Genomic DNA, 15,006 nt, shown 5'->3' with positions numbered 1-15,006 from the left:
TGATATCAACTGTTTTATTGTGATCATGAGAAACATAATCAAAATACAGCATGTAAGTGCCCTGGGGAACCCATAATCTGGGGAAAAAATGCACCAAAAAAATCACACAAAAGGAACAAATGAACATGAGATTTAACATACAGTACAAGTCAAAAGTTTAGACACACCTACTAATTAAAGGGTTTTTCTTATTTTTACTATTTTCTACATTGTAGAATAATAGTAAAGACATCACAACTATGAAATAACACATATGGAATCATGCAGTAACCAAAAAAGTATTAAACAAATTCTTCAAAGTAGCCACCCTTTGCCTTGATGACAGCTTTGCACACTCTTGGCATTCTCTCAACCAGCTTCACCTTGAATGCTTTTCCAACAGTCTTGAAGGAGTTCCCACATATGTTGAGCACTTGTTGGCTGCTTTTCTTTCACTCCGCGGTCCAACTCAGCCCAAACCATCTCAATTGGGTTGAGGTTGGGTGATTGTGGAAGCCAGGTCATCTGATGCAGCACTCCATCACTCTCCTTCTTGGTCAAATAGCCCTTACACAGCCTGGAGGTGCAGTTAACTCTAATTAACTTATCCTCGGCAGCAGAGGTAACTCTGAGTCTTCCTTTCCTGTGGCGGAAAGGAGATCCAGTTTTTATTTAACTAGGCAAGTCAGTTAAGAACAAATTCTTATTTTACAATGACAGCCTACCCCAGCCAAACCCTAACCGGGCAACGACGCTGGGTCAATTGTGTGCCGCCCTAGGGACTCACAATCATGGCCGGTTGTGCTACAGCCCGGGATCAAACCAGGGTCTGTAGTGACGCCTCTAGCACTGAGATGCAGTGCCTTAGACCGCTGCGCCACTCAAGAGTCCCAGTTTCATCATAGCGCTTGTTGGTTTTTGCGACAATGTAGAAAATTAAAAAAACAACAACTCTGGAATGAGTAGGTGTATCCAAACTTTTGACTGGTACTGTAAGTGTTTGTTTTTGGGACATTACATTATTCTATATCAAAACTACATACAAGTAAGAATTTAAAGAGATCCAGATATCATTATTTTCTTAGACTGCAGCAAATGAACAGTCCAACAAAACATACAAGACAAAAAAAACTGTCGGTTTCATTTGTAATGTGGTCTTTAGTAATGTCCAGGCAAAGTATCTAAAAAACAGCTTTTGTTAAAAGTAAACAAGTTCTTAATATACATAGTTCATTTTTAAAATACACAAGAAATATATATGTTGGGAAAAATACTGTACAAAAACATGAATATCTTTGTATAAACAATAAAACCTTTAATATATCAATATATCCTTTGTATACTGAAATGTTTTGGTCTGTAGTAAAGATATAAAGTGATTAGAGTATATTCCACCGTACTGTATAGGCAACACCATTCATTCGCTCAATGTACAGTGTGATTGTTATCAGAGGAGGCTGCTGAGGGGAGAACGGCTCATAATAATGGATGGAACGGAGTAAATGGAATTGCATCAAACACCTGGAAACCATGTGTTTAATGTATTTGATACCATTCCACTGATTCCACTCCAGACATTACCACAAGCCCGTTCTCCCCAAATTAAGGTGCCACCAACCTCCTGTGTTTGTTATATACAGTAGTACATCTGTTACATTCATCTCGTTGGGTCACAGAGAACATCTGTGCAGTGTCCATACTAGTACAGTCTCAGTCTCAGCAGGACTTCTTTCAATCTGAGCAGGACTGAGAGGCTGTCTTAATACGGATACTGACAGAGAAAAGTCATGCTCGGGAAGAGTAAAAGAAAATGATAACGTCTATTGTCTATTGCATGGATGCTGATAATGTTCAAATTTGAATGCTTGAAGAGGAAATAAAAACATGCCAGATTATATGTAAATAATACAAGTAATTACAAATGAAATAAAGAGGGTAGTTTCACGCTTGTCTGTGACAGTAAGCTTGGTAGATAGGAGACCAAGACCCTACTGCTTTATGGGCTTATTGCTTTAGCTTCTGACAGTTCTTCTGTACAACACGGTGAAACAATGATCTGGTGACAGGTAACTTGAAACAACCTGTGTTAACAAAGTTATAAATAACACTGTCATAACCTACAAGCTCTCACAGTTTTACGTCACAATAAGACGTTCATCCGTGTTTCTCAATCGTCATATTTCGAAGTTGTTCCAAAGTCAAATTTCGAAGTGTTTAAGGTTAAGTTTAGGCATTAACTCTCTAATTCTGAATGGTTAAGGTTAGGGATAGGTTAGGGATAAAACAAAAATATAAAAACTTCTTTCTATCGCTGGATTCAAACATGCAACCGTTGGAATCAGAGGCAGATGCTTACACCCATTCGCAACATCTTAGCAAAACCAAAACCTACTTGGAAGTAACAGGGCTCACTGTTGCCCCTTGTGGCTGTTTTCCATATCATCTCCCGACGTCCTCAGACATGGATAGACGTCGAATACTGACTTGTATCACGGGTAACCTGCCTGGTCATAACACTGCCATATGAACGAAATGAACAAATGACAAAGCTGACATCATAGAATGCTAGCCTGGATGCCAGTCTGTCTCTGCGTTAGCTAACATGCTGTTGCCTAATCAGGCAACTGTGTAGCGTTACTTAATGCAGAAACAGTTGGGTACCCAGGCTAGCGGTATGTAGGCATTAGATAGTTTTCAAAGTGTGAGCAGTGCAGTGATTCTTTACATCAAGATTCTACACTTTACAAACAGCTTATCTCTGACAGAGCATAAGAAAGGGGGGGGGGGGGGGTGGATTAAAAAGAAAGCTGGATGAAGTGGGACAGGTAACGTCAGCAGAGACATCTCAGCTGACATAACCTATATTTACAGTATGGAAACCATAGAAAACCATGGCAACCACAGACACAAGATCATCAACAGACGATAACAGATGTTATGGATCAAGCGGGAGTTGGATGAGGGTAGGTAATATAACATAATAATAATAAGGTAATATAACATTCATTCATACATATTCATAAAAAAATGAAATGCCACAGTAAACGCCGTGGACAATATGTACAAACCACCGTGTAAGGAAAATAACACATAAAATACATTAGCTATGTGTGGATAGATATATAAAAAAGAAAATAATACAATTAAAAACACACATAGCCCAGAAATAAAGGAAACACATTCCGTTTCATACTCACACTTTACACAACGTTATCCGCTTTCACTCTAAAGTGCCAATCAGAGACAGACATGGGTGAGATAAATGGGGGGTTTGATTGGGTGGTTGTCTCAGACAGCTGTAAGCTCAGCCTCTCAGCCTCATATTTGTGTGTGTGTGTGTGTGTTTGTGTTTTTCTTTATGTTTGTGTGTGTGTGTAGTTGCTATCTGTGTGTGAGTGTATTCTGTCTCAGTCCCATTACAGAGGTCCGTGTGAAGCCTGGTACTTGACCACTATGTTTTTGGTGCGCCCCAGCTCTCTCCTCAGGTCGCCCACCTCCATCCTCAGTGCTGAATTCTCTTTCTCCAGGAAACCCGCTCGGATGGCGATCTGGTTCTCTTTGAGCCGACGGGCGTCCCGTGACCTCTTGGCAGCCACGTTGTTCTTCTTACGCCTCACCCAATACCTGTCATCCTGCTCGAGAGGTGCAGGGGAAGAGAGCGGGGAGTTAAAAGAGGGGAAATGTCCCACTGGGCAAAAACTGATTGAATCAATGTTGTTTCCACATAATTTCAACCCAAAAAGTCTATGTGATGAAGTTGAATCAACATGGAAAACTAATTGGATTTGCAAAAAGTCATCAACTTAAGGGCATTTCGTCTTTTTTCACCCAACTTTTAACCTAAATCCAATGACAGTGAATTGTTTTGTTGATTTTACGTTTAATGTGAATTTGTTGACAACTCAACCAAATGTAAATCAAAACTAGATATCGAACGGACTTCCGTGCCCAATGGCACAGTTAATTATAAACACCTGAGACCTAATTTATAAACGTTGCGTATGTACAAAATATACCCCAAAACATTAGTGAACCAGTTTTCACGCAAAAGTTGGCATTTATACAAACTGAACTTGAAGTGAGAATGTGCTTAGCTTCCCGCAAACTTTAGAACATGCACCGTTTTTAGTGGTTAAAATGTGGGATACGATGACACGCTTATTCATAACAAAAATATAATAACAGGATTCAATCATTTACCGTTAGTGAGAACAGCAATGATACATTTTTTGAATCTTTGCATTCTAAAATAGTTAGAAACAGTACATAGTACTATACTACATTTGGAAAGTATTCAGACCCCTTCACGTTTTCAACATTTTGTTACGTTACAGCCTAATTATAAAATTGATTAAAACATTTTTTTTCTCATCAATCTACACACAACACCCCATAATGACAAAGCATTTTTAGAAATGTTTGCAAATGTATTAAATATAAAAAACAGAAATAGCTTATTTACATAAGTATTCAGACTGCTATGAGACTCGACATTTTGCTCAGGTGCATCCAGTTGGCATTGATCATCCTTGAGATGTTTCTACAACTTGATTGGTGTATATCTGTGGTAAATTCAATTGATTGGACATGATTTGGAAAAGCACAGAACCTGTCTACATAAGGTCCCACAGTTGACAGTTCATGTCAGAGCAAAGACTAAGCCATGAGATCGAAGGAATTGTCCGTAGAGGTCCGAGACAGGATTGTGTCGAGGCAAAGATCTGGGGAAGGGTACCAAATAATTTCTGCAGCATTGAAGGTCCCCAAGAACACAGTGGCCTCCATCATGCTTAAATGGAAGAAATTTGTAAGCACCAACACTTTTCCTTGAGCTGGCCGCCCGGCCAAACTGAGCAATCGGGGGAGAAGGGCCTTGGTCAGGGAGGTGACCAAGAACCTGATGGTCACTCTGAAAGACCTCCAGAGTTCCTCTGTGGAGATGGGAGAAGGACAACCATCTCTGCAGCACTCCACCAATCATGCCTTTATGGTAGAGTGGCCAGATAGAAGCCACTCCTCAGTAAAAGGCACATGACAGCCCGCTTCGAGTTTGCCAAAAGGTGCCTAAAGGACTCTCAGACCATGAGAAACAAGATTCTCTGGTCTGATAAACCAAGATTGAACTCTTTGGCCTGAATGCCAAGTGTCACGTCTGGAGGAAACCTGGCACCATCCTTATGGTGAAGCATCGTGGTGGTAGCATCATGCTGTGGGGATGTTTTTCAGCGGCAGGGACTGGGAGACTAGTCAGGATTGAGGGAAAGATGAACAGATTAAAGTACAGAGAAATCCTTGATGAAAACCTGCTCCAAGGCTCTCATAACCTCAGACTGGGGTGAAGGTTCACCTTCCAACAGGACAATGACCCGAAGTACACAGCCAAGACAACGCAGGAGTGGTTCCGGGACAAGTCTCTGAATGTCCTTGAGTGTCCCAGCCAGAGCCCGGACTTGAACCCGATTGAATATCTCTGGAGAGACCTGAAAATAGTTGTGCAGCGATGCTCCACATCCAACCCGACAGAGCTTGAGAGGATCTACAGAGAAGAATGGGAGACATTCCCCAAATATAAGTGTGCCAAGCTTGTAGCGTCATACCCATGAAGACTCAAAGCTGTAATCGCTGCCAAAGCTGCTTCAACAAGTTACGGGTATGAATACTATGTCAATGTGATATCAATTTTTTTTATACATTTGCATTGTGTGTAGATTGATGAGGGTAAAATAACTATTGAATCCATTTTATAATAAGGCTGTAACGTAACAAAATGTGGAAAATGTCATGGGGTCTGAATACTTTCCCAATGCACTGTATTTTCTTTCTATGATCATTGCAGAATAAATTATTTTTCTGACTATGATGGTTTCGTACTTGCCAAGTAGCTTATAGGCCTAGAACGTCCCATCTCTCATTTAATTGGACCCACTTTAACATAGTAAATAGAATAAATTCCTCACCGCATTTTCTGGCCATGATGGGTTCATATTCTTGAAGAAGCTTTAACCTACAACAAATTACCATGGCATCTCTAATTTAATTTGGCCTATTAGACTATTATTTAAGTTATTTTGCTCTATGCATCCAAAAGGGAGCGCAGTTGATAATATACAGTAGAATTTAACAGACAGTTGATATTTTGCTTTGAAGTGCGTAGGCTACCACAGTAGTTTTTTTTCTTTTCGAGTAGACATACTAGACAATGTATAACAATTTGCGGCCAGTGCAGTATATTTAGGATTGGGAAAAAGTTAACGCAAAACATTACTGATTTCAAATGATCTGTTTACAGTTCCACAGCAATTTCCAATAGTTTTTCTCTTTCAGAAACTGTCAGACACAGCAAATGTTATTGTACATTTACATTTACATTTAAGTCATTTAGCAGACGCTCTTATCCAGAGCGACTTACAAATTGGAAAGTTCATACATATTCATCTTGGTCCCCCCGTGGGGAATGAACCCACAACCCTGGCGTTGCAAGCGCCATGCTCTACCAACTGAGCCACACGGGACCCTGTGTGTTTAACATTGTAAAATGTTAAAACATTCAACCAACACCTCCAGAGACATTTGGTCAAGTTCTCCATTGCTATTTCCTTTAGAAACTAACTCGGCCTAATTCCAATACTTCCAAAGTATACAGTAAATGAGGGCGTTACTGTCACCATAAAAGGTGGACTTTAATGCTCATTCTAACGTGCATAGTTTCAGCACCGGTCGGATTTTTAATGGGCAACATGTGTATGTATGGTATGTGCTAAGTTTATAAATCTCAGTATTTGTGTATGTGTGCAGTCTTTTTAGAAATGGCACAGGCAGATATTTAGTTTGAAATGTACGCAACGGTTATACATAAGACCCCAGATGACCAATATTATCATTTTTAAAAACTCACATATTTCATATAAGCGGGTTAACTGGATTGGTAGCTTTAGCCAACTTTTCATTGGCTTGTTGCTGTGTACCAAAACAGTTGCCTAAGCAACGCTGTAAAGGGGTTGCCATGAATTTGGCATTATCTTACAGGCAGCTCCTGGTGAGTAAAATGCTCTAATATAAATATGGTATCAATGCAAGTACTGGGCAATGACACACAGTACAATACTGTAAAATTTAACAATGAAAAAATGCAGTGGAACTGGCTTTGAGGTCCAGAGTTGAGTTTGAGGGGCCTTTAAAGTATATTTGAAATGCATTCTTTGGGATATTTACCTGGAGCCAAAACAGGTCAAACACTGTAAAGGGTTTACATTTGGCAGTAGCTTACAGGCAGCTCGTAGCAAGTAAAATTATGCATTTCATATTACAGTACACCTACTGTAAAATAAATACAGTATCACAGTACAATATCATAAAATTGGCTGTATTATACTGTAAAAAAAAAAAAATGCCTCTGTAATCAGAATAAATTATGAATGGATGAATTAATTAAATTCATTGAGGTGAGGGGTTTGTATTTTACAATATTTTACTATAATTACAAGGGATTGGTTCAAGCAGGCTGGCTGCTTAATAAAGTGTTTACACATTACAGAATATTACTGACAATTTTGTGTTTTATATCACTTGACCTTCTATGGGCCTTAACAAAGGCTTCCAAGCTGGTGGTCAAAAGGTCTTTGGTGCTCCAAAGATACAGTACGTTCACTCTGTGAAAAATCACTCCGTGAAATTAAACACATCCATTTGCTAACTGTCAGAGATAGACCTCTCCCATTAAAAAATGACCCCTCATCTCTCTCTCTGGCAGCTAGTGGAGTTTTCCCATAACCTTTGTATGGCTGCACAATCAGCTTTCAGTCAATTCACTAATGTACTAAAACCATGCATGAATCCACTTTTATGCGAACAAACTTAAAAAGGCAAATCCCCTAAGTCTCTCACACTCACACACCTTGTTTTCATATGGCTTTAGTGTTGTTGTGGAACCAGATTATAATCAGTATTAATGGCTCTCTGTCTACATGCCATTCATTCACTGTGATTATTATCTATAAATAATAGATGAGTCAGCGTTATGAACAACTCTACCTGTTATAAAATCAGGGATAACACAGCGCTAAGTAATCTGATAAATTAGATGACACACACACCTTCATGTCATCAGGGAATAACACCTTGCGAGCTTTCTTGAACATGGGCTGTGGTTTGAGCTCCTCGGGGGCAAACTTGCATTTGCGGGGGTCGAACATCTCCTGTCCCGGTACACTGGACAGGGCCAGGTCAGCAGGGTCGGGCTCATAACTCATCGGCACCTGGATGGACTCTGGGTCGATGGGGCTGGGAGTGTTTCTGGATGGCAGGGCTGGAGAAGGGGAGGAAGACAACAACAGAAGGTTAGAGACATGGAAATAGGCTAGAGAAATGTAGTTCATAGAATTATAGAAATTACCTCTGCATACTTTTTCGTTTGGTGTGTCGGTGCACTATTTTCAAGACATTCATGATAAAAGTGACAAATTGAAAGTAATGCGTTTTTATTCCCAGCACCACAAACAATTGTACTGTTATTATAATGTATCCAGTAGTAGTGACAAACAGTGGCCACCATGGGGCACAAGACACAAAGCTAACACTCACAATCTACACCAAAATTTGCCATTGTGTGAAAAAAAACAGTGTGAGTACCAACATTTCCCCTCTTCCCCCTCCAATTCCCATCCAAAATAAACTCTGAACCAACTACTGGACAGAAGCACATCGGTTATAAAATGGGTATGTGGACAGGGCTCATATTATAAATCTCTATCCACTTGTCTCTTACACAAACATTATGCATGTATCTATCTCTTTGCATTGAGTGGAGACTGGAGGCCAGCTGGTGTGAGATGGGAGAGAGAGAAAGATAGTGCCAGAGGCCCTGCTCCTTTTCAAATGACATCTGAACCTCATTCTCAAATCAAAGTTTATTGGTCAAGTGCACAGGATACAGAAAAGCCCTACAGATCTGAACCTGATGTGACGACTAGGCCATTCTCTAACTGAGCTGAGGTATAATAGTTGTATAGAAAACCTTACAGTTTTTTATTTGCACTTGTATTCAAATTCAGATTTACATTTGATTTATAATCACACTCTAACAAGTGTCCAGGAGGTGTACTTCAAGCTGCCTCGCGCTATAGAAACAGGAGACAGCCTTCTGCCTCTATGGGCTGTTCTGGCTCGGACAGGGCTTACTTGGTCAAGACTTTCTTATCTACTTAACTAACCTCTACCTCAGGCTCAACTGCTACCAGAGAGAGTCGGCTGGTGGACGAGATTAATCACACTGATTCAGTCTGAGATTTACAGTATAGATAGATCTATACCTAGCTCAGCACAGCTACAAAGGGATGTACAGAGACAGGGTTGACCTCCAGTGCAGATGAAGATTTCACTTCAATCAAGAGAAGACAACATATGCTTCTTAGAAGTGAGTAAAGCACCTGCTAATCAGAAGTGCCTGAGACGAGTGACTAAGGAACAGAACATTACACTAATTAGCTAAAGGGATGCACTGAGAGAGATTTGACCTCCAGGTGAAGATTTCACTTCAATCAAGAGAAGGCAATCTGCTTCTCAGAAGTGTCTTAGGCTGTGTTTACACACGTAGCCCAATTCAGATATTTTATTTGCATACCTGATATTTAAAATAAAACATGAAATCAGATCTTTTTACTTTTGATTTATACTACCTCCATATGTGGATCTGAATACTCATACAAACCTGATCCACCATGTGACCTCTGTCTAGACGTTCAGATCAGATTTCTTTGCTCTGAAGTAAATATAAATGTGCACATGACCTGCTGTTACCATGACAAATACCCCAACATTTTAAGGAATTGTTTACACAGCCACCCTAAGAACCCAATTCAGGTTTTTCTTCATATCAAATATTTTTTTCTGACTGTCAACACACAGTTTTACATGTGACCAATATCAGATTTGCACATTCACACTGATGTAGCCTCTGAAGTAGCACACAGATGCAATGCTCATTTCCTGTCATTGTCCTTTAAAATTCTAAGGTAGTTGTCATGGTAATGGAAGGTAATGTGCAAAACAAACACTTCAGAGAAAAGAAATCTGACCTGAGCATCCAGACTGAAATCAGGACGAGAGCCACATAGGCTGCGTTTACACAGGCAGCCCAATTCTGATCTTTTTTCACTAATTGGTCAGATCAGGTCAGGTCTTTACCTAATAATTGGGCAAAATATCAGAAGTGGGCTGCCTGTGTAAATGCAGCCATATAGATGTGGTATAACACCTGCCTCTCAGAAGAGAAGTACTTCAAATTAGTGACTTACAAACAGAACATTGCACTAATTAATCAAGTTAATTAAGCCTTGTTCAAATTGCAGGCCTTAATGCTCAAATCAGTTTGGTTTTTCAAATCTGTTTTGGAATACTGACTGTCCAAACAGCAAGTTACAAGTGACCAAATCGGATCTGTGTGTGTTCAGACAGCAGTCATTTGCTGACATGGCTACACTCGTTGTCATAGTAATGTCGGGTGTGTGCACAGTGGTGTAGGCTGATTGGTGCTGGTGCTGAAGGTGACAACAATGTCTGCTTCGAATGTTCAAAATCATAGTATAAAAACACTTTTAAAGCCTTGAAGGATAAGATAATCCAACTTTTAAAACAAGTCATTTTTGGCTAGCCACAGCAGCCAACTATCTAGGTGGCTGTTGAGCTTTCTAGCACATTCACTCATTTGTTTGTAAACAATTAACACGCTAGTTAGCTACCACATGTTCTTGTCAAACTATCAGAGTAGCTAGCAAGCAACAAGATATGCTAAATAACAATCTAAAAAACATTTGAGGTCAAATAAATCAGATTTGACCGCTCAGACACAAGTCGCATGGCCAGGAATCAGAATTGTATCTAATTTCAAACCCCTACCCCCAAACATCTTCCCGCAGTGGTGGTAGGGGTTTGAAGAGAGTAGTCTGACTGGCCTACATGCTGTTTACATTGTGTGTTTTGGGTGTGGTTGGTTATTGTTGGTCCATATGTCGTATAGGTTAGATCAGTGGTTCCCAACTCCGGTCCTCGAGTACCCCCAACAGTACACATTTTTATTGTAGCCCCAGACAAGCACACCTGATTGAACTTGTCAACTGATCATCAGGCCCTCAATGAGTTGAATCAGGTGAGTTTGTCTGGGGCTACAACCAAAATGTATGCTGTTGGGAGAACTGGAGGACTGGAGTTGGGAACCACTGCATTAGATTCTACAATGTGTGTTAGCTGGGTTCACGTGAGGTACACCTGCTCCTACTTCTGACCATGACCCAGTGCAGGTAGGTACAGCACAGTATGTACCTAAAACACAGATATTACGCAGAGACAAGCCCAAGTACAGACAGCCTGAAGCTGTGTGTCTGTATTCTGTGTGCAACACACTTACGGGTCACACCATCAGAACATCTGTTGAATTTCACACCTTTTCCATTCTGGGTTTGTGGCCTCTTCTAAGAAACCAAATAAAGCAGTCCTCCACTCTAGTCGTACTGGGCCTGCATTTTAATGGGGGCACAGACACTAAGGACTGTGATGGATACATGATTCATCTTTTTCCTTCTCATCTATTTTTATGTTGACATAATTTGTTCTGAATTCTGACACCCTCAGAATGCATTGGTTGGCTCATCCCAACCCAAGGCCAAGTGTGAAATGAACAGACAGCTCTACACAGTATCTATTGATTTACTCATCGATTACGAGGTGACAATAAAATATGCTACTGGACCCCTCGAGGTGACAGTTCTAAACCTTATTAATTGCAATAGCAACTCTCATAAAAGTGGTCCTCTGTGACTCAGCTGGTAGAGCACAGTACTTGCAACACCAGGGTTGTGGGTTAGATTCCCACGGGGGACTAGTGTGAACATGAAAATGTATCCACTCACTACTGTAAGTTGCTCTGGTTAAGAGCGTCTGCTAAAATTTAAAAATAGTGTACATCTAACACCTTACTAATAAACATGGTGACTAGCAGGTGTATTGTATTTTCACTTCAAATTATTGAGATTAGTATGATCTGAGAGCAGTGCTTAGGGGGAATATTTTCCCTAGTGACAAAAGCCAGGGAAAGGATGAATTTTATGGTGTACTGTAGAGGTGTGCACATTCTTGTCCCCGCTCCTCCTTGTTTCCCTGTGTGTTTTGGTATGTATGCAAGGTGTGCGTGTGTGTTTTACACACCTGTTCTGGTGAGACTACGGCCCATGCTTGTGTGTACCAACGTCGATGCGCTGGCATGGTTGCTAAGGTCGATCACCGAGGGCGACGGTGTGGGCGGGGCTGGTGACCTACTTGACGTCTGGTGCTGGGACTGTGATTGGTGTGTTTGGTGCTGGTCGCGGTGGACGGCGGTGGCGAGATCAGACGGAATGCCATTTTCCGACAGGAACTCGTCCAGATCCATGTACTCCAGCTGGAAGTTGTCCTCATCGTAGGGGAGAGTCTTGTTCCACAGCGTCGGGCCAAGGAAGGCTGACTGTGGGGCACTCCTCTCCTCATCCAAATTCTTCTCCTTCTCTCGCTCCTTCTCAAACCCTAGAGAGAACATTGGGGGGTCCACTGTTAGTACCAAGACATTATATATATATTTCTTTTTAAACAATGCTGCTCTATCACAAGGCTTGTATTATGATATTGAATATGCAGAATATTTATTTCAGTTTATTGTATCTGTAATTTGGGAGAATAAAGTATCCTCTATGGCAGGGCTTTTCAACTCTTACCTTATGAGGTCTGGAGCCTTCTTGTTTTCTGTTCTACCTGATAATTAATTGCACACACCTGGTGTTCCAGGTCTAAATCAGTCCCTGATTAGAGGGGAACAATGAAAAAATGCAGTGGAACTGGCTTTGAGGCCCAGAGTTGAGTTTGAGGGACCTTTAAAGTATATTTGAAATGCATTCTTTGGGCTATTTACCTGGAGCCAAAACAGGTCAAACACTGTAAAGGGGTTACTGTGTGAATTTGGCAGTAGCTTACAGGCAGCTCGTAGCAAGTAAAATTATGCCTTTCATATTACAGTACTCCTACTGTAATATAAATACATCTAATTTTATTGGTCACATACACATGATTAACAGATGTCATTGGGGGTGTAGCGAAATTCTAGAAATACGTTATCAAAGCAAGTACTGTGTAATGACATACAGTACAATACTGTAAAATAGGCTGTATTATACTATAAAAAGGTCAATGCTACCGTAATCGGAATTCATAAATGGATGAATCAATGAAATTCATTGAGGGGAGGGATTGTTTGTATTTCACAGTATGTTATTGTAATTACACGGGATCGGTGCAAGCAGGTTGGCTGCTAGGTAAAGTATTTACACATATTAATGAATATTTGGTGTTTATATCATTTGTACTTCTAGAGACCTTAAAGGCTTCCAAACTGGCAGTGACTAAAGGGCAAAACAGACCAAAAGGACATAGCAAAATGCTCAACCATTTGAGGGTTAAAACTAGATGCCACTCCAATCTGTCTCCTAGACAAATTTACGGGGCACTATAACCACATTGCACACTCATCTTCTGCACATCTATCACTTCAGTGTTTAATTGCTATATTGTAATTATTTCACCACTATGGCCTATTTATTGCCTTACCTCCCTTATCCTACCTCATTTGCACACACTGTATATAGACTTTTCTTTTTTAAATGTATTGACTGAATGTTTGTTTATTCCATGTGTAACACTGTGTTGTTGTTTGTGTCGCACTGCTTTGCTTTATCTTGGCCAGGTCGCAGTTGTAAATGAGAACTTGTTCTCAACTAGCCTACCTAGTTAAATGAAGGTGAAATAGGAGTTCAAATTGTACAGCATTCTCACACACAGGTGCAACAGATATGGCCTCTCACAAGGCATGCCTCAAAATATGTTAATGAGCCAGAAACAACAACACCATACACCCAATAGTAGTTAAAAGGTTTTTGGCACGCCAAAAATACTGTACTGTACTGTATTCTGTGTGGTGGAATTACAGTACCATTCGAAATACATATATATATTTTCTCACAATGAACCATCATTTACAGTATGCTGCAGTAAAAAGTTTGAGTATTTTACTGTTGATAATACCCCAAATTACCGTATAATTTACAGTTTTCTGTTACAGTGTAGATACAAGTAGCTTATCCTATAAATAAACTACACAATAATACATAAATAAACAATGGAATTTAAAAGAAAAGTATATTTCTATACAAATTAGAATAATTTCAATTTAAGATAAGTTGTTCTATAGACTTGGAACATAATATAATAATAAAAAATACTTATTTCTTACTTTCATTTTGGTGTTCATGTTTGAGGAAGGGTAGTTTCATGGGGTTCTCCAATAGAGACTTCAGTACGCAGTGATTCGACGCAGGTAGAAAACGTGGATTCACCGTGAGATGTCTGGACATTATTTTATCCATCACTTCTTCCTTTAGCTGTAAAAAATGCACTAAACCTGGTCCTGGGGTATTATTATGCAGATAGGCTAATACAAAATATTAAACAAAACAGATCAATCTAAATCACAAGAATAGGTCGATTTAACCTGTTCAGTTAGCCTAACTGGAGAGAAAAATTAACTCAGTGGACAGATTCCGTGCAAAGCTGGTTCCAGTGCCACCGGCTATTCCAATATCGGCTGTCGTCTGCAGCAGAAGACTGATAGCGTTCAAGAAGACAGATAGCGTTCACCCATTCCATTCATACCATATGTGAGAACCGAAGTGTGTGACGTCAAACCCTGAGAGATACCGCCCCTCTTTTCTCGTGTGTGTGTGTGTGTGTGTGTGTCTGTGTTTCCCGACCAATTCATCATTACAATGAATGAGGCCAGTGTCTAAAAGTGATTAAACGCCACTCAGATGTTAATTCCGGTCTTTATTCGGTCTGTCGTGAAAGTTACCTATGTAGGCTACTACAGTATATTATAATAGACCTAGTCGTATGCCCTATGGCCTATAATTTATCTTAATGTTTAACAGGGTTCAAAGATCAGACATTGCAGGG

General features: G+C 40.1%; 1 protein-coding gene across 1 annotated transcript; it reads right to left on the bottom strand.

Moving 5' to 3' along the window:
* Window positions 1-14,720, bottom strand: LOC139571192 (hepatic leukemia factor-like). The gene is made up of 4 exons (XM_071393816.1): window positions 14,288-14,720; window positions 12,178-12,531; window positions 8,073-8,284; window positions 1-3,611 (listed from the first exon to the last, which is right to left on the bottom strand). Exons 1-4 carry the CDS (start codon window positions 14,418-14,420, stop codon window positions 3,396-3,398), a joined length of 915 nt encoding a protein of 304 aa, XP_071249917.1. The 5' UTR covers window positions 14,421-14,720; the 3' UTR covers window positions 1-3,395.
* Window positions 14,721-15,006: the final 286 nt, after the last annotated feature.

Source organism: Salvelinus alpinus, chromosome 3, assembly GCF_045679555.1.
Source record: "Salvelinus alpinus chromosome 3, SLU_Salpinus.1, whole genome shotgun sequence".
Classification (NCBI taxonomy): Eukaryota; Metazoa; Chordata; class Actinopteri; order Salmoniformes; family Salmonidae; genus Salvelinus; species Salvelinus alpinus.
This window is presented reverse-complemented; position numbering and strand designations above follow the sequence as displayed.

Coding starts and splice junctions, on each gene's coding strand:
- LOC139571192 (XM_071393816.1), bottom strand. CDS start 14,420: ATGGATAAAATAATGTCCAGACATCTCACGGTGAATCCACGTTTTCTA. Junction 8,285..12,177: donor CCGTAGTCTCACCAGAACAG/GTGTGTAAAACA, acceptor CCCCTTCTCCAG/CCCTGCCATCCAGAAACACT. Junction 3,612..8,072: donor TATTCCCTGATGACATGAAG/GTGTGTGTGTCA, acceptor CCTCTCGAGCAG/GATGACAGGTATTGGGTGAG.